This window comes from Bicyclus anynana, chromosome 13 (genome assembly GCF_947172395.1).
Source record: "Bicyclus anynana chromosome 13, ilBicAnyn1.1, whole genome shotgun sequence".
NCBI lineage: Eukaryota > Metazoa > Arthropoda > Insecta > Lepidoptera > Nymphalidae > Bicyclus > Bicyclus anynana.
The window spans coordinates 12894424-12919361 of NC_069095.1; the positions used below are offsets into that span (position 1 = coordinate 12894424).

Here is a 24938-nt window from a genome sequence, read left to right on the forward strand (position 1 = left end):
AAGGAGGAGGTTCTACGTTCAGCTGTATGTTGGTTTTTTTTTCAATTGTAAATATATAAGGAAGAAGAAGAAATAAAATAAAAAATAAAATAAGGTAATGTAATCTCTAATTAATCTGTGGTCTAGACTGTCAGGAATCAACTAAGTTTGTGCAATGAGTCACAAAAATTGTAATAACGCAAGGTGTTCACAATGATGTCATTTTATACAAGGTCAGTTTGACGACGCTAACTTGACTTTGTATACATTTTGTTTATTATGATATTTATGGGTGTAATGCAGAGAAATGTGGGTGTGTCGAAGTTTGTTTAATTCTGATTATATGTGACAAATGTGTATAGGTAATAAATATAAAATCTAAATTAATAAATGAAAAGTTTTATAACAAAACAAAAGGTACTAATTTTGAAGTAATGTTACTTTTTGCTAAGTAAAGTCGTACATAATCAATAAAGTCAATTTTGGGGATCCAAATCTTTCAGGTCCAAGACAAAGGAATGTGGAGAACTTGACCTCTAAATATCATATCATATACTCTCCATTCTTTGGTCGTGTCGTAAATGTGAAATAAATAAATTACATTCAATAAATATCTATTATTTCAGTTAAGATAACGTTTTCGTAAATAGAACAAAACGAACGATAAGTGTCGCCTACTTTTGTAAGGTAAACAAGTGAAATGGACAATAATCGAAAGAGGTATCTGTATCACTGATAAATATTATCTGACGTGACCGTTGATAACAATACCCACACTCCATCATAATGTTCGCGGCTCTCGGCGGATCGCGACATCGAGGACATGCGGTTTCATCACGTGGTTATCGCCTTTATGGCGTATAGTTTTAAGGCCGAAGGTTCCTTGATATGTGAAAGTGACTTTTGTGTATGCCATCACAATAACAAAAGTGATCGCGAAGTTTTCGGCGAAATCGTCGAATGTTCCTACGACCCCATACTTTTGAAGAGGAACTTGAGTTTACCGGAAACGGCGTATACCCTGAATTTGTCTAGGAACAGCTTAGTTGATGTTGAATTTTCGCTTGCACTAAAATCTGATACCTTGACAGAACTGTTTTTAAATAGTAATAAAATAAAAAACATTTCTCCAAATGCTTTCCGTTTGCCCAATTTAAAGAGGCTCGATTTAAGCGACAACCAACTGGAGGTCATCCGCGAGGGTACGTTCGATCGGATTCAGAAGTTGGAGTATTTGAACTTGGCAAATAATAGATTCAATACTTTCGAGAAAATAACTTTCCATCACTTGTCATATTTGGTCGAAATAGTTTTGGACAACAACGATTTAGGTCCGAGCTTGGAAAACAATAACCTATTCGATCGCAGTGGATACGGATTGACTCATAAAATCCAATCTTTATCTATAAGCGGTATCAACTTGGACACTGTTCATGAAAATTTCTTTGTTGACGCATTCGACTTGAGACGACTCACCATTTCTAATAATAGCTTAATTAGCACGTTCGTGTTTCCGTTCACTTTGGAATATTTGGACCTGTCGGATAATCTCATTACCGAGATATCGGAAGAAGACTTCACTGAATTATTAGCTTTAAAGGAGCTAAAATTAAATAACTTGTTGATTAAGGATGTGCCTGGATTTGCGTTTGCATCGCTGCATTCTCTTGCACATTTGGAATTGGAAAGAAACCAATTTTTGGTTAACTTTAGCGCAACTGCTTTTGGTCAAGAAGTACTAGATGATCCTGTTGATTTTATGCTGGAGACTCTGTCCCTCAAAGGGTCGAGGCTTACTTCTTTGGACAAGCGATTGGAGGTTCCATTTGGACAGCTCATACGATTGGATCTCCAAGGAAACTTCTGGAATTGCGACTGCAACCTGAAGTGGATACAGAAACTGCAAATACATCCTGACCTTTATGACCATATCAGGTAGGTATTTTTTCTTTCGTTTTAGTTAACCATTAGAAGCAGCGGCTATTTTTGACGAAATAGAGAATATCTTTTACCTGAGGCGTAGTAAAACCATATCTTTTAAACTTGGATATGATTAAATCTTCTGCTGAAACTCTGGAAACTAAGGTATCATTATAAACAATCTAATTATATGGCCCACTAATAAGCATATGCCTTCGTGTATGAGAGTGTGAAGACATACCAAGCTGGTCTAATTGACAGACTTAGTGAATGTTTTAGGTACCCTATAACGATCACTATCAGATGCTATTATTGACAATGCTTCGAGGCTTAAAGGCCTGTGATCACAGAATTCCGAACTCCGGATTATATGCTCGACTTTGTTAACCCGGCCCTCTTGCAAAATCCGTTCTTCATGAACATCTAATAACTATAAACGGCCTCCCTGCCAAATTTCATCTTTATTCCTCAAGTGGTGGTCAAGTAAGTCGTAAGATTTCGTGATGTGACCTTTCACATTTATATATTGAGATTTCTGAAGAAGATACTTCACAACCCGAACCTAGCAGAGGGTATTAACCTAACCTAATTGTTTACAGATGTTATACCCCAAAACCACTCTACAACAGTCGGGTATTCGAGCTCGACGAGAAGTACTTCACTTGCACGAAGGTACACCGCAGTCATCGCGTCATGGTGACGATATCCATAATTTCCTTCTGCCTTCTGCTCTCTTCTCTGGCTGTATGGGTGTACATGTTCCTGCCCAGAAACCATACGAGATGCGACTTCGCTAACGTATATTCTGGCGCCAGTTACACTGTACTACCAGTCCATGTTAGTACTGTGAGAGATCCGTTATGAAATTGTATAAGTAATAAATAAGTTCTGTTAAGTTTTCCTTATTGAGTCATTTAGAAATGTAATTATATTGTTTTTAAAAGAGTAAGTAGGTTTTTACGATAATCTGCAAATCATACCTTAATAACTTAAATCGAAATTAGGACATAATGGTTTTTATTCAAAAAAACGAGCTCCAGACCAACGTGAAAGTGGGTTAAAAATCGTGTTTTCCACTGTTTGTGTTTTATATTCTCAAGTTTTCAGTAAGTTTATATAAATTTTCTGCTGTCATCTGTCCTATAAACGGGATTAATATGTAAAAACCCTGATAGGTATTTAATAGTCTATCATCAATTGTTCATTAACCCATTTATTATTTAGTACATTGATTCATGATTGAAACAACATTGTAGGTACTGCGATTACTACGGTTCGCCAAGAGTAAAAATTTAACTTTAAAATTTTTTTTACGAGCTTATTTAAGTATGTATTATGATTTTATTACAAATACGGTATTATTTAATAGATTTAAATGTAACATTAAATAATATAATTACAGGGATGGATAGCTAATTTTATCATATTGTACTTAATATTAAATTAAAATAATTAATATATAATAAACTGTACAAATAAACAACATAAATTCAGCTATAGTTTTATTGCGTTTTTAAGTAGGTACCTACTTTTATTATAAAATCCGCCCTGTATGAAGGGCGAGGTATTCGCTCGCTTTGGTTTAACGAAATTACATAAATAACGGTTTTTAGTTGAAATAATCTTACTACTTACTTGCTACTACCACTTCTGTATTACTGCCACATTACGTAATATGAAGATACTTATGTCATTTTGTTGAAAATACGGTGTTAGATGTTTGCATAAACGAAAATATGATGAAAAACGTTGTAGTGACTCATTTATTGAATGATACATAATAACTCTGCTGGTGCAATACTTTGGTTGTAGACTCTAGCTTACCGACAAAGACTTATCACCAGGTGACTAAGCATTTCGGTATAATGGCATATAGAAACCATTAGAAGTATGGGCAGATTTCTTTTTAAAATTTCCCGTTACTATCTTGTGGCAGACGTCCACTGATCCGCATCGTACGCAGCGTATCAAACGCATTTTAGTATTATTTGTATTGAAAGTCAAACAAGTGCGTCCACTGATCCGCATCGTACGGATTATATCTACCGTAGAATTAAAAATCCATTTGATGCGAAGCGTCCCGATACGTACGATGCGGATCAGTGGACGCCTGCCATTAGTCTGCATTACAACTAACATGTCATTAAATTAAATAAAAACAAATTTAAAATTCACTTTATATATTTATAAAATACAAAAAGTGTACAAACTGTTTTACAATGGTTGTCTTATTACAATAATTGTGCTTCAAACTGTATAACAAGCTATTTGTGCTTCGTAAATATTCAGTATAGTCGCGAGATTCAGTCCAATTGAATTTTCTATTAAAAATAATTATAATCAACTATAGAATAATATAAAACAACTAATCATACAAAATCGTCATCATTAATCAGCATCGATCTCCTATTAAAGTGGATACACAATCAGCGACCAAAAAACGTCCCCACTCAATGAGTGCCAAACACAACTTCTTGGCACTCAATTCAAGTAATCGCATTTGCAAATTCAACCTTAAACTCAATCCATAAAGTCGAATTTGTTCTGAATTTGGGGTTTTAATGAATATAGGCCTTTAGGTATGTTTTTTAACAATAATTCTAAAACTATCAAAGCAAAATTAGCCAGTTTTTAAGTGAAATTTTCTACATGATTGTGCGTCCTTTTATTATAAGAGGTCAATGTTAATCATATCAAAACAATTAATCATCATTTTGTATAGACGGTGATGTTATTTGACAAATCCATACAAATTTTACATCGACTTTGAAGGTTGTAATTGTTACAAACAAGTTTTACCCCCAAGGGTATTGTGTATTATTTTTTTTTTACAGTTTTAACCTAAAATAGTCATTCATTGCTAGTTCAACTGAGACTTGTACGAGGACTTGTTTCGAGGAAAACACGAGGAAACCATAAATTTCCCGTTACATAAGCTAGGACTTTTCTATTTGTCGAAGGTAAACACAAATTCCCTACTTCCATGTCACAGACCTTTCTCTTTTATTTCTATCTAAAGTTAAAGTACTAAAAACTAAAGTGTCTAGAGTAATGTTTTGAATAAATCTTTACTAACATATAAGTTGGTCACTGTTAACGAAATGGCTTATTCGCTAACTCGATCGCTTTAAAAACGCCAAACATAAATTGTTTAAATTATATAATCACAAGAAATACAAAACATCAGTGTATCTCGTAGCTTTCGTAGAATAACCAGCAGTATTCCATACAAAATTGCGAGTGTACAATCGCCACTATCAAATTTTGTATGGTCAGAAAAGTTTGTATATACCTACTCGTAATTATTTTTATTTTTTTTTATTCTTTATAAGTTAGCCCTTGACTACAATCTCACCTGATGGTATGTGATGATGCAGTCTAGGATGGAAGCGGGCTAACTTGTTAGGAGGAGGATGAAAATCCACACCCCTTTCGGTTTCTACACGGCATCGTACTGGAACGCTAAATCGCTTGGCGGTACGTCTTTGCCGGTAGGGTGGTAACTAGCCACGGCCGAAGCCTCCCACCAGCCAGACCTGGACAAATTAAGAAAATCTCAATCTGCCCAGCCGGGGATCGAACCCAGGACCTCCGTTTTGTAAATCCACCGCGCATACCACTGCGCCACGGAGGCCGTCAAAAAAAATTAGTAAACTTAAAAGTCAGCGATTAAAATAAACAAAATGGCTAATATTGACCTACTTTTTATCCAAAAAATGACACTAGAGACTAAATTCCTATAACCTAAAGCAGGCACAAGCGTTTTACAAAGGCTGCGATTTGAGCAACTTGACACAATGTTGTTATTGTTTAAGTCTATACAATATACTATACTACAGAGCGGAGTACAGTGCTTACCTAGGGTAGGCAGTGCCTCCCTAATGTGTTCATTAGTGGAGAGGGTAAATCTGTGTTTCCGGCCATTGTAAGTATATCCTGGTAGGTATTTTTATACCTTATCTGTTGGTAAGGAATAAAGTATAGTTAATAATTCAACCAGAATGAAAAAGGGTATGATAATTGTCAAATAAACCTCCTTTTACTCTTCTTTCTTATTGTAGGCAAAGTGATATATACTAATTTCAAATATTTATTTAATTTTGGAGGGTAGAAGGTACAATCATACTACAACAACTGTACAACTCAACCATACCACAATAAAGCCTCCTTAACGTAACGCATTTCGATGGAGTTTTTCAATACAAACCATAAGAAATAAACCCATAGATCCTACCCTCCATATCCGCAGTGTATATTTTTTTATCTACCCCCACTCCGCAATACAAAAATAGTATAAAAATTACATGATTGTTTTGACAATTGTCACAAAAGCACAAGATTGAAGCAATCTTTGGTAAATTTAGCGAAACATTAAAAGCTTCAGAGTGGTGGTTTATATTAAATTTTATTTATGTTTTAAGCACAACCGCTATTCGCTTGCGTGATATTTACATATCATATTTTAATATCCTAAAATTTTACAGGATTTTTGTATTATTCATTTAATGGATTAGACTTAAATCAACTGAGTATTTAGTTGTTAATGTTAATTTGTTTTACAATTTTTAAACAGCCTTTGTGTATTGGATATGTAAAATTTCTTATATGGGAATTGTTTTTTGATACAAAATAAAATAAAACAAGGCCAATTAGTTATTTTTTTTCTCTTTTACGATTCTTTATCGCTTCGATAAATGTACTATAGAATAAATACAGCATTGTAATTCAAATGGGAAAATAAATTTATTATTATTATTCACTTTACGCGATAAAGTACATCTCAGACTAAAGACTTATTGACGAAAATTGACTATTATAACTCAGAGGCACAATTATCCGCCCACTTTACTATACTCGCGTCATATTAATGTGGGCGGATAATTGTGCCTCTGATTATACTATCAATTATTCTAATAATATTAAGTATTTCTTGATTTATAAAACCGTCCATTTACTTATATTACCAATATGTATATGATTGTGTAAATGTAATAAAATTACATAATTATCAAAGTTTATCCAATTTTCATTCATTACATCAAAAGCGTACAAAATATCAGACACTATACAATTTCTGTATTAAAAATGTTTATTCTAAGAAATAAATATTTATACTAGAATATATGATATGATCCTAATATTACTTATACAAATTGTGCTAATTCTAAATTTTAAATATGTATATATATTTTGATTTTTTATACATATATCATATTCATATATCTATTTGAATGAGTGACTAACCTACCCCATTACAGCTATAGATTAACGTGATATTTTACGATAAAGGTTTATGTGGACCGATAACAATGCAGAAATACATTTTAAAATCACTAGGATTGTGATTGTTGATAAAGGTGCTTAAATAGTCTTGAGCATTCACTTGTAATGAGAATTCATGTGATATATCCATCATCTCCTATTAGAAAGTGGATGTACAATCAGTGACCAAAAATGGTCCCCACTCAATGAGCGCCAAACACAGCTTCTTGGCACTCAATTCAAGTACTCGCATTTGCAAATTTAACCTTAAACTAAATCCTTAAGGTTGAGTTTGCTCTGAATTTGGAATTTTATTGAATATTGGACTATATTTAAAGGCCTTTAGGTATAATTTCCTTTACCAATAGTTCTAAAACAGTATTAGCATACCAACCAATAGCATTACAACCAAAGCCAAATAAACCTTCATACAGTAAAAAATCCAAACTATTTAACTCATCTAACATAATTTGAAATAATTATGACACAAATTTACAAACGAATACAAGTAATACTAAATGCATTCAAGTCTTTTATAATTAACATAATGGCGTAAAATTATACAAAATAAATGAGATTCATTTCTGTCGTTGATTGCACATTTTTTTGAGATTCAGTCAGCCAATCTCCTTATAAAAACTAAATTTCAAAGTTTTACATTCTTATTTTAATAACTCAAAGGCAGGCTATCTTTACAATTTAAATTATGTATATTGTATTAAAAAATGAGTATTTTGTATTAAGTTGTGCGTTATTTTACAGCATTAAATAGCACATTTATATTTATTTTTGTTACCTAGTTATATCATAAGTAACATCTATATGAAATAGTGTTTAGAAATTTAGGATCAGCGCTCACTCGACGATGTACGTCAAAGCGGCGGTTTTACCGATCAAACTATTTATGAATTCGAACTAGCTGCAACTAAGACCTTCAGTCTTCACTGCACAGACCACAAACGGATCATAGACTATAGACAATTTTCATTAGTACTTAATAGTTCAGTGATATTTTTTTAATTTTTTAATCGTTTTTTGATACTTAAAAATAAATATCGAAAATCGATATATCGAAAAAAAAACATCGTCGATATATATCGATTATTTTCGGAAAAAATATCGATGTTTTGATATATCGATTTTATTTCCCAAACCTAGTTTGACAGTAAAAACACGCCTTTGTCTCCTCGTGAGGTGAGCACTAATCCTTTAAGTATTTCTTACATCTGGAAGGCTTTTTAGAACACATTTAAGCTTATTATAAAGCGTATCCACATGTGGATGTTAATATGTAAATCCACATATACTCGTCTAAAAATCGACGTGAAAGTAATCTGTTTTTAGGTCATTTAATAAATGTAAACAATATAAGTGAATTTTATTAAATATGCTTCAAATTACTACATTTATATAAGTTTGTTACCTTGGGAATATGGGAATAAAATATAACCTATGTTCATCAGGGATAATGTAAGGTTCTAATGGTGAAAGAATTTTTCAAATCAATGTAATAGTTCCAGGGACTCGAATATTAAATTCAAACAAACAATCAAATCGAAAACGAAGGGTTGCAACTATTTGTCAGAAACAGCGGAGTTGACAAGAAATGACAAAAGTAAGCAAGCGTGAGGTAGTATACTGGGATAGCATCGTTTTTTTTTAATTCTATATTTATAGTGAATTATGCTGATGGTCATGAAGAATTATGCTGAGCTAAGGCCATTTTCAGGGTTATGCCACACATCGCAGGTTATTTTTCTGGATGTTTTGTGATGTGTAGCATAATGTTGAAATAAACGCATTATTCTCTTTTTTTTCTATATTCCCGTCTACAATCCAACGTATGTGTTAGTGCTGTGAAGTGCAAAGGATTTTGGCCCCTAAAACACCATAGTCTTAAAGCTAGTGAAGCCTTATTATTTACATTTCTTAAATGACCCTATCAGAGAAGAGATTATATAAACAGAGAGAGAGATTATGTCACAAAACGCACAAAATCTTCAAAAAATATTATAAAAACTAAATAAAGTCCAAATGTCATACCAGCCTATGCCCATCCCGGTCGGAGTACTCCTCTTGTCAGACTGATGTCTCTGAGTTGAGCCGGAGAATGAACCTGTTGCTCTTGGGGTCCACCACCTCTTCAGAAAGGCTGAACTTGGGCAGCTGCTTTATGGAGCATATGAGGGAGACGTCGCCTGAAATAATACAATGGTGTTTTTTAAACAATGGCAAGTCTTGACTGCAACCTCACCTCTATGTGATGTCTGAGATGAAAGTGGGCTAACTTGGAAGAGAAACAGAATGCTAAATCACTACTACACACACACATCTTTGCCCCGGTAGGCTGTTGACCTTGCCTATCTTGTTTTGGCCTTATCAATGTCAAAGTCAAAGTTAAAATTCATTTATTTCAATGGATTCACTACAGTCTTAAAATGATATAATTATAGAATGATACTTTCGTCAACTGTACTTTTACAAATTTTAAAGTCCTGTACATTACCAGAAGTTGATTGACTGTTTGATGGTGTCAAACTAGATATAAAAAAATTGACAAAACCAACAAGGAGAAACATCGCATCGCTCATTGTAATAAGTTACTTAGTCTTTTCGATGTCATGAAAACCTACATTTTTGTTGGTGAATTTGAGTACAATACAAGTCCATAGCAAATTAGTCCGAGCTCAAAACCAAAAGCAAACAGAGTCCATACCCTGCCGCAGCTGGAACTCGACGTTGTCAGCCAGCGGCCTGGCCAGTAGGTCGTCGGATATGAGCGACCAGCGCTGCACGGGCCGCGCCTCCTGCTCCGCCGCCAGCACGGGCCCCTCCACCAGGAACGGCTCCAGGAACGCGCGCGGGGACGCGTCCTGGGACAGACATCTAGCCAGATGTGCTAGCACCTGCAGAGTGATAGTACACGTTTAGTGATTAGTATAGTTTTAGTAGACTCAGAAATGGATTACAAAGATAAGAAAACCAATGTCGAACAAAGGTTATGATTCACAACATTTGTCAGGACAACTTAATTTACAAATCAAACTGTAACCAAAATAAGAGAATGGCAGAGAATGACCTTGAGTGGAGTCACGCACTTGTGACGGTGTGTGTAGGGTTAAAGGATCCTTTAACTGTTAACAAACACTCCCCCCGCCGATCCCAAAATCACCCTTGAAGGATTACAACAAGAATGAGCTAAACCGTACGGCAAGCGCTCTATATCGCCAGTCGTTCCCGCCTGATGGCTACCCCTAACTCCCTACTTTTTACAGAAACAAGTCGCGCCACCTGATGTCATATCCGTCTCTGACAACTATTTCCTACAATAGATGGATGTTTTATGATTACGGTTTTGTTCTGGTTACAGGTATCCAAAGCTACTTTAGTAAGATCTTACCAAATTTGTCTAGACAAGGAGAACAACACGAGCGCAGACTGGGAAAGTTAGTTAACTGTCAAGAACGTCGAGTTTTTCTCTGCCACACATTGAACTTAGAGCACGCACAGTGAATCTATGGAATGCACACTGACATTGGGCAGATGAGTTGGTGTGTAAATACTCATACCCACCATGTATGTATGTACTTAACATTAGGAATGCAAAAGTAAGTCTGTCTGTTAGCTATTCACGGCTCAACCGAACTTTTTATACTATAGAAAACTCCATGGTTCCCGCGGGACGACTACGTGAACACGAATAGAGTGCACTCACCGAATCGGCGGAGTGGCGCGGCTGCTGGCGCGTGGCGCGCAGGTACTTCTGCAGCGCGCGCGCCAGCGACGGGAACACGGCCTGCGCCGCCTCGCGCGGGCCTAGGGCGCCGCCTGGGGACACCGAACAGTTTCATTCAATATAATATTTAAATATTGGATAGAAGCAAGTGTTACTTTGCGGAAGTTCGTCATGATTTATTTATTTTGCTATCCTCCGCTAAAAGTCGACGAACCCATGCGACAATGTCACCCAGGTCCGACAAAATATTCTCTACGTACGTTTCACCCCGAAACCGGAGTATTCTCAGGAGATGTTGACTCTACAACGTGCAATTGCACCTGGGTGACGTTGTCGCATGGGTTCGTCATGGTTCAGTTTTAAAATGGTGGTAAACAACCGAGTTTGTGGTCTATTCTCGTACCAAGGCGCGTTTGGAACCCTCGTAACTTTAAATTTTAAGTTTTCGACCATTATTACCACCATTAGATTAAATTAAATTATGACATAATCTTGACCTTCCAAACTGTAAACTAAGCCTAATTGAAATAAATGAATTTTGAATTAATGTTATGAATTCTCTGTGTGGGCACTGACCGTTGGGGGCGGAGAGGCGCACGCGGCGCACGTGCGCGAAGGCGTCCTCGGCGGCGGAGTGCAGGCGCGCGCGCCGCTTGCGCACGCGCCGCTCGCGCTCCGCCTCCTCGTAGTAGCGCTCGTTGTGCGCCGAGCCCGAGTCGCGGCGCCGCCCCGCGCTGCCGGTGCACGAACCGGCCGACGACCTGCGATACAGACGATCATTGACACAATATTGACAGAGATCCCAACTACCTGGACATATGAAAAGATGGTACGAAACGGAGCACGGGTAAATACGAAGTGTTCAAATCTTCGGATTCGGCCGTGGCTAGTTACCACCCTACCGACAAAGACGTACCGCCGTACGATTTAGCGTTCCGGTACGATGTCGTGTAAAAACCGAAAGGAATGTGGATTTTATTCTAATCCTAAGTTAGCCCGCTTCCATCTTAGATTGTATCATCACTACCATCAGGAGATTGTAGTCAAGAGCTCACCTGTAGAAAATAAAAAAAAACTTACAGAACTTATTAATATCGACTGTATAGTCTGCCGCGCATGAGCAGGGTCAAAAATGTATCATATACACAAGAATGATTTGAAGATTTGTATTCACCAACTATAGAATGGCACATTTGCGTCAGAATAAGTTTAATTTCTGTTCAGTCATATAATTAAATGGAATTGGAGTTTAAAGTGTTGATAAATGAAGATAGCAATTGCTTTTCCTTTTAAAAGACCTACCTGCCTATCCAAGATTATTTTGTTTTACATGAAGATGAAAATATATGCTTTATTTAACTGTAACAATAGACAATTAATTTTAGAATCTCACCTCGTCTGCCCAGACTGCGTATTCGTATTGGAATCCACTTCGTAAAACTTTATGCTCGCCTGCGCCTTTCTACTGGACTGCGACTTCGATATGGGAATCTTCTCCAAGTACGGGTTGTATATGGGGAACTCGGTGTAATACCTCTGCAGCACCCACACGGCCGCTCTCTGTATGCTCAACTGGCCGATAGTGTACGACCTGCTCTCTCCGTCCGGACTTCTCACAATCTTGATGTAATACACCGGCTCCAAGTGCCTTATTTCCATTAAAACCACTGTTACGTAATGTATGAACAACAACGTATCAGAAAAGCTAGACACGTATGACACTAACGACGTATAGTCCATAGCTTCTTCACCCACAGCCAAAGCTTTCGTTGCTTCAGTAATTTGTACAAAGTAGAACAACCAATAGGAAAACGAACATACAGCTAAAATGACCAGCATCATAGCTCTGAACACGAATAATCTTGGCAGTATAGCGTTTCGCGGGCGCAAAAACACGGCCCAAATGCCTATAGCCAATAACACTAATTTAAAAGCTAAAGACAGCAGAATACCTTTACATTCTGCAGTACATGAGAGCAACTGAATCCTCTGACTCGGTTGCAAGGCTATATTTTCTGATAAACCGGGAAAAAAGCCTAGTTTTGGTAAAACCACCATTGCTAAGGGGCTGACGAAGGAGACGAATGTCAAACCTAAAGCTATTGTTGTTCCAAAATATCGCGAACAAACAAACCCTAAACCACTATCAGACTCCATGGGCCAATTGCTGACGTCTTCCATAGACTGGGAGCCTTCTGAAGTGTTTCCTGTCACAGCTGTAGTGTTCTCGCCCCAGTTCTCGTCTTGGGGTAAAATTTGGACTTCTATAACTTCCTGGCCGTCTCTTCCCATCTCAGGGTTAATGTTGACGCTGGTCTGGAACGGCGCCATGTTGTCACTGCAGTCTTTTCTTTGAGATTTTGTACTTCTGAAACAGAAATAGAAAACATTTTATATAGATCAAGTCCAGCGCCAACAAATCTATCCAGTGGTGCTAAAATGCGACAAACAATATAATAGACAAATTTCAATTAATATTTTTTAATTGAAAATTATTATATAATTATATATATAATAATTGGGGTACAACCGGAAATATTGTTATCTCTTTAATTGCGTTGGGACGAAAGAGATAGGACTGGGACAAGTCTGCAACTGTGCTGCCATTGGACAACATTTGTCTCTTTACCTTGGTCGCATGTTAACACTGCTAGGCTGTATCTTATGTATCTTTCTTAGGTCCTCGTATAGGTACTATACCTATCCAATTATTTCTATCACACCAAGATAAAATTGGTCCAATTTTGAACGTTCATCTGCTATAAAAGCTAGTAATCAAGCATTGTATTATCAAGTGATTATGTTGCCTCTGTACATGTGACACATTTTCTGCACTGGTACAAAAGTCTACAGCAAAAGTCATCAAGCTTTTGAACAAATTTCAACCAATAACAGCACAATCATTAATACTGGTATCTCATTCATTGCATGGGGCCAAAAGAAATAGGAAGGGATTACTTTCCTGCCATTGGAGGGCATTTTGTCTCTTTTACTTCACTTGGTTGCATGTTAGCACCACAGGGATCTGTTTAGCCACCTTTTGGAATATTAATAATGATGACTGAAATTGAATTTAATAATTCATCTAACTTTATATTTAAGAACAGTAAACACCAAAACAGTGTGTGATTTGTGTTTGAAAAGATAAAACTGTCAAATTATAAATATGAAAAATAAATAAATATAAAATGGTAAAACATTTAAGTACACAAAATTTCAATAGTTACTTATAAAATTGAAGACCAAATTGTAACCAAAGGAATCATTTATTTTTAAATTCAAGGTGATTAACACAGCCAAGCGTGACTCTTTTAACTTGTGATCAAAGATATATGCTTAAGGCTAGAGAGGCTATTTATTTTTTGCTTCCATGGAAGGGGAAATCGTTTTTAACACAGTTAAACACTGTAAGGTCACTCTCAACAATATCTTCCCTGTCATCTTATTGTACAGGTAGTTGCCATATAGTATAGTGAAACATGCATATTTGTATTTATCTTACATCAGTTTGAATTACTCTGTATGAAAACATGAAGTTTTTTTTAGTTAAGAAAAATAGTTATGTAGTTTGGCTCCTATAAGTGGACTTGTCAACACCTTGAAGTTATAGGAAATACTCCCCGAGCACCCTGTCATATACAGAAAATTGTAGCCAATTGTCTCCTTTTCATTAATCCAAAATATTTTTACAATTTATAACAATATCTTTGGTGACAGTGTAACACAATTTTCTGACGATTTGTTTCCAATGTTACATTATTTTCTAATTAAAAGCCTTGATAACATTAATTTATTAATTGTCAATGACTGATAACTGAATTGTGATACAAATGTTAATTTGTTTGGTGATGTGTTGCAGAGACATTTGTTGACAGTAAAAATTTAAATTTATTGAAAAGTATTTTAGTGGAATTTATTTTTAATGGTTGAAAATTGAATGTGAAAAAACATAACCCTTCTTGCGATCAGGTAAAAAGGCAGTAAACGTGAAGTGTATTACTATACTAATTGTACTATAGCAGATGTAACTTGTGATATTTGTAGTCAGAAATTGTTTTTAACATCATAGTGTAGTCAAATATTTAAGTCTGTACCAAGTAAAACTTTGTTTATACAGTTGTGTGAAACACTTCAAGTTGTAATGTATTGGTAAGTACAAATCATACTAAATGTAAATTGGCTGTTTATTCATTCAAATAGTGTTATCAACTTGGAGCTTAGTTGGACAACCTTTATGTGATTAGAATTCAAATTCTCTGCTTAGGAATAACCAAATAATCGTTTTTTTTATTCATTATGATCCTATACTTAAGTCTTGTCTTGCTTGTCTTGCATATGGGAAAAACATATTCAATTACAAGTGCCTCGTTTTTTGTCTCTCTCTTTCTTATGTTACATTGCCCACCTGTCAGAAACAAAATCTCTGAGCAGCCAGACTTTAAACTTAGGCTTCCAAGATGTAGTACATAATGTGGGAATTTAATAGATTGGCCAGAATGCATAGTAATCTCCTGTAACCAATATGTGAATCAAATATGAGATAATTTTGTTTAAGATATCATCATTATTAACCCATATTTGGCTCACTGCTGCTGCTGAGCTTGAGTCTCCTCTCAGAATGAGAGGGGCTAGGCCAATAGTCCGCCATGCTAGCCTAATGCAGATTGGCAGACTTCACACACACAGAGAATTAAGAAAATTCTCTGGTTTGCAGGTCACAATGTTTTTCCTTCACTGTTTGAGATACATGATATTTAATTTTTTTAAATGCACACAACTGAAAAGTTGGAAGTGCATGCCCCGGACCAGATTAGAACCCACCCTCAGGATTTAGAGGCAGAGGTCATATCTGCTGGGCTATCACGGCTATCTAAAATACTAGCGGACGCCCGCGACTTCGTCCGCGTAAAAATTGATGTAAACTTATCTACCTCCTTACCCTGCTCGTAAACCTACCCAACCCTACCCTACCCTACCCCTACCTTACTCCTACCCTACCGCTAACGCTAACCCTACCCTCCCCCCACCTTACCCTTACCCTAACCCTACCCGTAACCTATCCATACCCTATTCTACCCTACCCCTAATCTACCCCTACCCTAAACCTACCCTACCCCTACCTTACTCCTATCCTACCGCTAACCCTAACCCTTCCCTACCCCTATCTTACCCCTACCCTAACCCTACCCTACCCGTACCCTACCTCTACCCTACCTAACCCTACCCTACCCCTATCCTACTCCTCCCCTACCCTATACGTTTCATATCCTTCCCCTACCTCTACCTTACCCCTACCCTACACTACCCCTACCTTATCCGTACCCTACCCTACACTTTCCCTAAATTACCCCTACCCTACCTCTATCCTACCCCTTCCCTACCCCTATCCTATCCCTACCCTCAGCGAAATTGGTCCAGCCTTTTGTGCGTGGTGCAATGACCAAAAGTATATAATTTCCCAAGCGACTTCTATGCTAATACTATAAAGAGCTAAAGTTTGTGTGGTTGTCGGGGGTAATCTCTGGATCTACTGGAAAATTCTTTTACCAATAGAAAGCTACATTATTTGCGAGTGTCATAGGCTATTTTTGGTTCTCATATTCACACGGGAACGGGAACCACGTAATTGAAACCGCGGGGCGTCATATAGCGGCATTTCTGCGACTTTCAGAAATTTTGTATTATCTCCGAAACTATATAACTAATTAACATACTGTAAAGGGCAAATCTTATGTCTATAATATCCTTGTGATTATGAAATAATTTATTTTGATAAGGATTTAAGTTTAGTTGTGTAAAAAATGACGTAAACCTTGACTAAAATTTAAATAATTTATTAAAGTACTAAAGGTACTATATCTGCTAAAATATAAAAGATAGATATATGGTGTCGCGGACTTTTTTGTAGAACTTTTAAAGGTTCAAAAAGCCTCCATACATTTATTTCAGTTATACGCAATGGTTGAGGCAGCGCATGCGAATAAGTAAGTTTTTCAGTCCGGCCTGTAAGAGAAAACCCGCGATAACTCAGTAGTTAAATATGATAGAAATATAAAATATAGCCTATAGCACTCCCCAATACCGTAGCAATCTACTGGTGAAAGAAATTTTAAAATCGGACCAGTAGTTCCGAAGATTACCCCATTTCAAAGAATTGTTACAAACTTACAAACTTACAAACTTACAAACTTTACCTCTTTATAATATGTATTAGTATAGATATAGATAAGTAACAGAATAAAATTCTCTCTTTAATTGCGAAGGGATGAATGTGATAGCAGTATTACACAATATCTCTTTCATTAAGATAGAAGGAAAGAGACTCAAAATTATCTTGTTATCACTTGGTGCGATTCCACCAGTGTGCAGAACTGTGCATCAGTTGGCACCAACAATTTTGTACTTGATCGACTTACTCAGGACAGTAACAATTTGTGAGCGAACATTCAGGAAATGTTCACAACTTACTTTGCATGCACAGGTCAAGCAGTGGACTCCGGTTTGCATGTATGCACATGTCATTTACAAACTCAATCTTGCTTCCACCCACTGAGCAAAATCTTTGACTAGTATACTTCTGTGTGTTCAGCACTGTTCACACACAGCTGTCACACTATTTAGGTGGAAATGCACCTTTAGGCCTACTGGGGATGGCATATCAGCTACCAGTTATTGTGCCTTGAAACTACTATGGAGCTCTTTAAATGTGTATTTTAGGAAATCTACACACTTTAAATGTGTAAATTAGTGTGATAAGGTAATACCAAAAACATCCCAACTCTGGGCAGAGAATATATAGTTAACTGAAAATTGCTTAGAAAGAAGAAATGTTCAGTGCTCAGACTGATACTGTACCCACAAGGCAATTAGTTTTAAATGGGGAATAGCAAAGAAAATAAATAAATCATTGTTTTAAATTTTGCAAAGTAACGCCTGCTTCTACTAACTAAAAGATGCAGTTTTTAAATGCAAGTGTAAGAGTGTTAGTGTCTAAGGCCATCATTATCAGCTATTTTAATTTCCTCTCTCCTAAAGGTGAAGGGTTCATAGCCTAAGCGCACATTTTTATAGATAAATTCTAGTTAAAATTATAGTTTAATGTTAATAAATATTGATTATAATTTGAAACATAGTAAAAGTAAACGAGGTAGGAAATAAAGGAATAACTTTTGTGAAATTAACAGAAAGTGTATCGCCGTTTATTAAATTCAAAAATAGAATATTGTTTTAAATAAACAAACCTTGTGCTTCGGTGGGTATGTTGCCTGTGACGGGAGCTTCGCCTCGACCGGCTGCTTATTTCGGACCGCACAGACTCGGTCTCCATGGTTCATCTATAGGATAATCAAAACGAACACCCGCGCACTATCCATTAGCACTTTTACAGTAAAAACCAGCAGTAATCCACCATGAAATCGCATCACGAAATTGGAGCAATTAAAATGCTTGAATTCCGCGGAATTTCGATCACTAAACTATTTCATTTCACACGAAGACAGGTATTATAACAAAGCCAAAGTATCGATCTTCGATGTTTGTGCACTAGACAACGTAAATTATCTTTACATTATTGATATTTATGGGATTTTCTAATTGGAGCGTCGTTTACAGGTGTCGTACAAACGATTTCATGTTGATTATCCGGCTAAAAATATTGGAAAACCATTTGTAAGTCAAAATGTGTGTGTGTCTCTTTCACACTTGTGCAATGCCATATTTCGTTTTGCAGACATTTTCTTTTCAAAGAATTTAGTTCCTTCTCAAATTAGTAGGGTAATCTAGCAGCGTAACGTTCAGAAACGTAAAGTTTAAAAATTTTATATTCATGTAAGTTTATAATTATTAAAATTAAAATTTAAAGTAGGTACAACAATACTGGTAAAGTTAAATAGTAATTATCGCAATACAAAAAATTCAATTTGTTTATATTTCAAAACAGATTATGACCAAGTGGCGGTGAATTCGAAAAAATAGAGCATTAGATTATGAGAATTGATAATGATAAGATAACAGCGTCGTATCAAGTGCACATCGTATTGAGCAGCTCAATTTAGTCATGAAGTTGTTGTTTATACGTTGAAACAATGGAGGTGTCTCAGAATCGACGCGCCCGAAGGGAGCGAAATGATAGAGTTGAAGATCTTCACTTGGACCGTGTTGTGGCTTCGCACCCAGAAATTGGACCCACCCCGCCTGATGGAGGCTACGGCTGGATGATAGTGGTATCAGCTTCAATATACCACATGACAGTGCCCACAGTGTTAATCTTGTACGGTCTAGTCATTCTAAAGTCTATAGGCGAGGAAGACCATGAAAAGGGTGACAAAAGCAGGATATGGGACCAGGATATTGCGCTAGTGCCTGTTATAATGATTATAATCAGACTTCTCCTCGAGTCATGGTGCAGGGTTGTTGTGAAAGTGTTCAACATGCCAAGGTTTACAGCGTTGGCTGGACTTTGTTTGACTGTGGCTGGAGTTTTACTTTCAAATTATTCCACAGTCGAATATAGTAACGATCACATATTGAGCATATTTTCTGGAATATTCGCAGGTACGTACGGCCTAATTAATATTTTCACGGTATTTATAGTTTATAAGTATGCAAAAGAATCAGTTCAGCGTTACCCATGAAGGTCACATTATGATCGTGGCGTAAATAAGACATTATAGGTATCCACGTACTGTTTAATCGTTACTGTGTCCGCTATTAGCTGACTGCTGAATGTTCTATTATTGTTTTATATAGTTGCTATTAAGTTGCTACCACACCTTTCCGACATTCAAAATGGACACTGAATTTTCGTGTTAAAGCTATACATAGACCACGCACTGTAAATTGTAATTTATGGGTAAGGAAGTCATGTTGCAAGTACCTTCTGACGAATGAAATTAAAAAAAAATGAAAAGTCTGTTAAGTTATCGTCTGATAACCTACTTACTACATGAAAAACAAACAAAATATATTGAAATCCAAAACAATGAAGACTTTACGACTTTGATTTCTCAGTTTTTATTAATAGGTAGGGACCATTAATCATAATAGGTATCAATAAAATATTTCTATCACTGTTTATGATTTTAAAACTGTTTTTTCAAGTGCCTATAATTAGATAGGTACTTGTTTATAGTATCAGTACTAAAACACAAACGTTTTTTTTATTTTGTCTGCCTGTGTGGGTTAATCTCTAGAACGGCTGAACCTATTTTATTTGTACTTTAACGGCAATTTTTTATCCAGGAATATGTGAAAAACTGAAACTCAAGCAGATAATGTTGCGGGCGTCCGCTAGAATAAATGGTTGGTTGGTCAGAAGTGTAGGAATATGTGGTAGGCCTTTTATTATAACAAGGTGTACTAACACCTTGCTTACGTCATGCCTTAACACTTGTCTATATCGATACAATACAGTAATAAATAAATGCAGACGACGTCCTAATCTTACTTATGGGCTTGCCTTGTTTACAATATTTTTCATGAAACTAAGCAATCGATAAGAATCGTACCTGCTTATTTAAATATTGTGAATCCATTAGTAGAGTATATACATTGCAGAATCGTATAGATATAGAGTATATACATGGTATGCGTAGTAGGTTTACAAGACGGTCTTATGTTCGATCCCTGGCTGGGCCGATTGAGGTTTTCTTAATTGGTCCAGGTCTGGCTGGTGGAAGGCTTCACCCGGGCTAGTTAAAACCATACGGGTAAAGACGTCCTGCCAAGCGATTTAGCGTTCCGGTACGATGTCGTGTAGAGACCGAAAGGGGTGTGGATTATCATCCTATTCCTAACAAGTTCCGTTTTCATACTACTGCGTGACTTCGTTTTTCAACCTCTTAAATTTTCTGTTAATCGTTCTTGTAATTTTAGGGGCTGGGTCCGCTTTAACCGGCCAACAAACCGATGTAATCATCACGCATTACTTCAGAGAGAACCTCACCCTCGCTCAAAGGCTCGTACGAATGGCTCCTTCTGTTGGCAACGCTTTGATGTGCCTAATAGTTGGCTACCTTTGCAGCACATATGAGAGTGACATAGTCGTGATGATGTACGCAGCCATAATTATGCAGAACTGCCTATTCTTGGCAGCCTATTCACGCCCAGTTTATATAGAAAAGGTTATCAGATCAACCTACAACATGATCCGAGCGGTCGAAGATGACGACGAAGTAATATTTTCCAACCAAAACAGAACGCAACAAAGAAATGTAACAATCGAGGAACCCAATACAGCAAAATCTATTTCACGAACTGTCGCTGAGAATGTTGTTTCGACTCAAGACGAGGAAAACGATGTCGTTGTATTCAAATCAAGAAAAGGTGCCAAGGAAATTCTCGATCCAGAGGTACAGCGGAGAGAAAACAGCACGCAAGCAAGATTTTCATCCGATTTCACCAACTATGACCGGCCCAATCGTTTTTCATCAGATTTTAGCACATTTGATACACCTAACCGGTTCTCGTCCGACTTCGGGACACTGGATGTAACAAGTTACAGTCGAATAAGCGGGTACCAAGAGTTAACAAACATTGATAGAGAAGGACAAAATCCTCAGCCGTTGTATAGAGAAACTACAATAAATACTCCTTCGAACGGCTTAGCGTTTACAGCAGAAGTGACTCCGGGAACTGCGAGAAGAACAGCGTCCATGAAAAAGAATTTCATAACAGTAATGAATATGCTGATGGATTTAAATTTCTATTTGTATACACTTTTGCATCTGAGTACTACTTTCTCTATACTAGTGCTCGGACTTTTGTTCCCAGCGACGCTGAGGGAACTGAACCCAACAATGAATATTTGGTCTGTAAGTATTTCATATTCATATTACTGAATACATAGGTAAATGATAAAACGTTAATGATTAAACGAGGCACGATAAAAGTGTCCATAAATCCTGATTGTGCATCACATTTTTTTTTATTTTTTGTTAATTTTTTTACTTTTTCTACACAGTAGAGATTAGATACCTACATAGTGACTCAAAGTAGTTCGATATTTATCGCGCGTGTAAAACGTAGCCTAGTAAAATAACTCTAATTACGAGTAAGTTTAGGTAGATACTGAACACCGCATAGGTTTACTGCTTCGTCTGCTTCCTTTTGATATAGAAGGTATTTTGATATAGCAGGTAGCTTAGGTCAAAACCATTTTTTTCAAATCTGCATTATAAATTTTTCATTTCTTAATTTTTTTCAATAATTTTCACTCGAAATTAAATTAATTAAAACTGGACCACAATTTATTAAATAAATATCTTGAATAATAATTGCGGGAAGACTTGGACACCCTATTCGAACGTTCTTTAAATTTTTAGTTAGATAAAAAAATATGATTTGTCCATCAAAGTACCTACTATTATTTGATTATAAAAATAGAAAAAGTCAATAGAAATGGTGTGTCTTTTCCAAATCGCACAGACCCAGAAAGATGAAGACCGTAGTAATCGTATACCTAGCAGAGACATGCATTGCTTTTTACACACACTGATGTGTGATGTTATTAAACTTGATACAAAATCTTTGATTGATACGATACTTGATACGAAAAATTGATCTTTACTCCAGGTGGCAACAGCAACTTCCATAGCCCACGCATCAGCTCTTTGCTTCATAATGCTGTGCATAGCTCTGCCAAAGAATATAAACGAGCAAGCGAAACTATACGCTACAATCTGTGTTTGTGGCGCGATTGGATTTTATGGTGAGTGCCCTATATAATTTTCAAAAGGCACATAGAGATATAATATGACGCCTTTTCGCGATGTTTTAAACTTACCTACCTACATTACATACAGAACCAATAAGATATACCTACCCACTAAAATCAACCGTAGATCGTAACTGATTAGATCCCTAAGGCCGGCCGCACACGCTCGTTTTCCGTATTCGTTTTCTGTGTTCGGAAAACTAGAATGCATGAAATCGATATAAAATACATTAAATGACGCACATGTACCTAACCTACCAGCCGTAGCTAGAATCAGCCGTATTGAGGCCCCCAGGCTAATACAAGGGCCTTTAAGTGTAAAAGCTCACTTAAAGCACAAACTCACTTAATTTGGTGCTTCCCGGAGTAAAAAAAAACCATAAGAGATTTTCAGAACCTGATGAAGGTCCCTCCAAGGCAAGCTACGCCATTGGTATCTACGTAGGTAAGTTTTTTTCCGAACGGAACAAATGCGAGTCCTTGCGACAATATAGGTACATTCCGATTGAAGAAAATCGTAAAGTCTGCGGTAGTCTCACGGAATTCCAAATCGAAATTACGCATTAGGAATACGAATACGAAGAACAAGTGGATGCGACCGACCTAAATCTAGTGGTGTCGCGTCTTGGAGTGACCCTGTATCAAAATTCCCAAAAATTCCCCTCCACGATGAATGACATGTAGTAAATCTCATAATGTTACTATGGAACAAAATGGCGATTGTTCGAAAAATATTCATTAAACGTCGTCGTCGTTATCAACCTATATTCAGCTCATTGCTGAGCTCTTCTCTCAGAATAAGAGGGGTTACGCCAATAGTCCGCCACGCTGGCCTAATGCGGATTGGCAGACTTCACACATGCAGAGAATTAAGAAAATTCTCAGGTATGGAGGTTTCCTCACTGTTTGAGACACGTGATATTTAATTTCTTAAAATGAACACAACTTCGAACACCGGATTCGAGCCCACAGCCTCCAGAATCGGAAGCAAAAGTCATATCCACTGGGCTATCACGACTCCTAACTCTATTAATTATTGCATTTTCTCTCAATTCCAGGCATAACCCTATCAGTAAACAAAAACATACTGGTAGTTTGGTGTATGTTCGCGAGTTTCTCCACAGCGGCCTCTAGTGTGTTGCAGCAACCATTATACAACGCGCTCAATGAGTTCGACACCACGGCCACAATGACCACTGCCAACGTGATCGTCGCCACCGTGGTCATGGTGTGGTCGGTGGCGTACAATTACGAGTACAAGACGTGCTTCTTCATCGCCAGTCTATTGCAGAGTGCCGCCGCTTGCGTGTTTTTGGCGGCATCTTTCAAACGTCGGAGATAGACTACCCGCATATTTCTAATTTTGAAATTTGATTTTTTTTTAATTTTTGTCGGGAAATAAGTTCGGACTTCGATTGTATTAAAAGTTTAATCATAGATGGAGAATTAATTGTCTAGTAAAAGTGTCAAGTAGCGAGCACTTAATAAGAACTTAAAACGTGTCGTTGGTACTTGGTAATAGGTATACAACATACCTACCGCTTGCATAATTATTGTTATTTTTTATATATTTAACAATCCAAATTGATAATGAAATAAAATTATTCTTTAGCAACCATTGACCTCTTATATTAAAAGGACGCACAATCATGTAGAAAATTCCACTTAAAAACTGACCAATTTTGCTTTGACTATTTTAGAATTATTGGTAAAGAAAATTATATCTAAAGGCCTTTAAATATAGTCCAATATTCAATAAAATTCCAAATTCAGAGCAAATTCAACCTTAAGGTTTTGATTGAGTTGAATTTGCAAATGCCAATACTTGAATTGAGTGCCAAGAAGTTGTGGTTGGCACTCATTGAGTGGGACGTTTTTTGGTCACTGATTGTGCATCCACTTTTTAATAGTAGATCGATGTTTGCAACACCAAAAATAAAATAAATGAAAAAAAGTATACAATGAAGAAACTGTGCAAAAAATGCACAGTAAATAGCTTGACTGCACATCAAATACAAGTGCATTCTAAGGAGTATGTAAGGTAAAAATATTTTCTAGAAGGATTATTATTTAGTAGTTTTTATGATAAAAATTTTACCATTTTTAACCAAAGGATACAAGTAGGTTGTGCCAAGTTTAATAGAAAATGTATTTTTTATTTACTAATTAAGTAAAATTTATTTACACAAGTTATTAAATTAGATAAATTACTTAGTAAGCTTATAGAATTAATAAATTAATTTTAAGCACAATAAATATTGACTGTTATGACATTCCACATATATACAATTTAAGTATTTTATTTATTTAATAGAAAAGAAGTGTAAA

At 36.4% G+C, this 24938-nt stretch overlaps 3 protein-coding genes across 3 annotated transcripts; 2 read left to right on the forward strand and 1 right to left on the reverse strand.

Annotated features, from left to right (window-relative positions):
- The first annotated feature begins 26 nt into the window (after positions 1–26).
- On the forward strand, positions 27–3921 carry LOC112044519 (TLR4 interactor with leucine rich repeats). Its single transcript, XM_052884938.1, has 2 exons — positions 27–1914; positions 2499–3921. The coding sequence occupies exons 1-2, from the start codon at positions 803–805 to the stop codon at positions 2761–2763; spliced, it is 1377 nt and encodes a 458-aa protein (XP_052740898.1). The 5' UTR covers positions 27–802; the 3' UTR covers positions 2764–3921.
- Positions 3922–4062: 141 nt separating this feature from the next.
- On the reverse strand, positions 4063–18607 carry LOC112044476 (vang-like protein 1). Its single transcript, XM_024080342.2, has 6 exons — positions 18139–18607; positions 12291–13265; positions 11474–11658; positions 10877–10989; positions 9878–10067; positions 4063–9359 (listed from the first exon to the last, which is right to left on the reverse strand). The coding sequence occupies exons 1-6, from the start codon at positions 18222–18224 to the stop codon at positions 9241–9243; spliced, it is 1668 nt and encodes a 555-aa protein (XP_023936110.1). The 5' UTR covers positions 18225–18607; the 3' UTR covers positions 4063–9240.
- On the forward strand, positions 14374–24895 carry LOC112044475 (uncharacterized). Its single transcript, XM_024080341.2, has 5 exons — positions 14374–15046; positions 18837–19450; positions 20771–21708; positions 22469–22604; positions 23669–24895. Exons 2-5 carry the CDS (start codon positions 18982–18984, stop codon positions 23950–23952), a joined length of 1827 nt encoding a protein of 608 aa, XP_023936109.1. The 5' UTR covers positions 14374–15046; positions 18837–18981; the 3' UTR covers positions 23953–24895.
- The last annotated feature ends 43 nt before the right edge of the window (positions 24896–24938 follow it).

Coding starts and splice junctions, on each gene's coding strand:
- LOC112044476 (XM_024080342.2), bottom strand. CDS start 18,224: ATGGAGACCGAGTCTGTGCGGTCCGAAATAAGCAGCCGGTCGAGGCGA. Junction 10,990..11,473: donor GCGCCTCTCCGCCCCCAACG/GTCAGTGCCCAC, acceptor CGGTGTCCCCAG/GCGGCGCCCTAGGCCCGCGC. Junction 9,360..9,877: donor CGAGTTCCAGCTGCGGCAGG/GTATGGACTCTG, acceptor GTATTATTTCAG/GCGACGTCTCCCTCATATGC.
- LOC112044475 (XM_024080341.2), top strand. CDS start 18,982: ATGGAGGTGTCTCAGAATCGACGCGCCCGAAGGGAGCGAAATGATAGA. Junction 21,709..22,468: donor CAACAATGAATATTTGGTCT/GTAAGTATTTCA, acceptor TCTTTACTCCAG/GTGGCAACAGCAACTTCCAT. Junction 22,605..23,668: donor TGGCGCGATTGGATTTTATG/GTGAGTGCCCTA, acceptor TCTCAATTCCAG/GCATAACCCTATCAGTAAAC.
- LOC112044519 (XM_052884938.1), top strand. CDS start 803: ATGCGGTTTCATCACGTGGTTATCGCCTTTATGGCGTATAGTTTTAAG. Junction 1,915..2,498: donor GACCTTTATGACCATATCAG/GTAGGTATTTTT, acceptor AATTGTTTACAG/ATGTTATACCCCAAAACCAC.